Source organism: Trichinella spiralis (assembly GCF_000181795.1).
Source record: "Trichinella spiralis strain ISS 195 chromosome Unknown Scfld1768, whole genome shotgun sequence".
Lineage (NCBI taxonomy): Eukaryota > Metazoa > Nematoda > Enoplea > Trichinellida > Trichinellidae > Trichinella > Trichinella spiralis.
Window position 1 is genome coordinate 1 of NW_003528707.1, and position 1,032 is coordinate 1,032.

Consider the following 1,032-nt stretch of genomic DNA (forward strand, 5'->3'; position numbering starts at 1 on the left):
TACATAAAGGGTTGCTTGCTTGGGGGAAAATAGGGTTGCGATTCCAATTCAAGCGCGTTCAGGGCTCCTTACTATGTTACACGATGGTCACCCGGGTATTGTTCGTATGAAAGCATTGGCAAGAAGCTACTTCTGGTGGCCGAAAATGGATGAGGATATCGAAAAGACTGTGAACACATGTGACGTTTGTCAATCGTCAAGAGCTGCAATGCCAAAAGCTCCTGTTCACTCTTGGGAAACGCCAAATAACCCTTGGAGTCGTTTACATATCGACTTCGCAGGCCCCTTCCAAGAAAAGACATTCCTGATTGTAGTAGATGCCTTTTCAAAATGGTTAGAAGTAATTCCAATATCAGAAATGTCAACACGAACGGTTATAGAAGAATTACGTCAGTTGTTCGCAACGCATGGCTTGCCGAACACAATTATGTCTGACAACGCAGCACAATTTGTTTCTGTTGAATTCCAGCAATTCTTGAAAAGAGGTGCAATCAGACATATTAGAATTGCCCCGTTTCATCCGGCATCAAACGGACAAGCAGAGAGGATGGTCCGCACGACAAAAGAGGCTTTGCGAAAAATGGTTCACGGAAGCTGGAAATAGCGTCTAGCGAATTTCTTATTTTCACAACGCGTGTCACCTTGCGCCACAACCGGGAAAAGTCCGGCTGAACTGCTAATGAAGCGCCGATTGCGAACGGTTCTCGACCGCATCAACCCTGACATCGAAGAAGAAGCGATTGAAGGTAATAGCGACGTGACAAAGCCGGATAAACAAAAAATAAGAATATTCGCACCTGATGATCTTGTGTTTGCGTGAAACTATGCGCATGGACCTAGATGGTGTCCTGCCACCATTGTGACTCCAACAGGACCCGTGTCCTATAAGGTAAGAACAACTGATGGTCAGCTATGGAAACGTCACCTGGATCAGCTGAGGAAACGACACCCTTCCATAGAAGTGACAGAGGACACTGAAACCGATGTGAATAAAACGCAGCAATAAAACATTGCTAACAATCTTCACAGTGA

The 1,032-nt window shown here is 45.3% G+C and overlaps 1 protein-coding gene across 1 annotated transcript; it reads left to right on the top strand.

The window, feature by feature from the left end:
* Positions 1-73: 73 nt before the first annotated feature.
* On the top strand, positions 74-820 carry Tsp_13697 (putative integrase core domain protein). Its single transcript, XM_003368844.1, has 2 exons — positions 74-583; positions 605-820. The coding sequence occupies exons 1-2, from the start codon at positions 74-76 to the stop codon at positions 818-820; spliced, it is 726 nt and encodes a 241-aa protein (XP_003368892.1).
* The last annotated feature ends 212 nt before the right edge of the window (positions 821-1,032 follow it).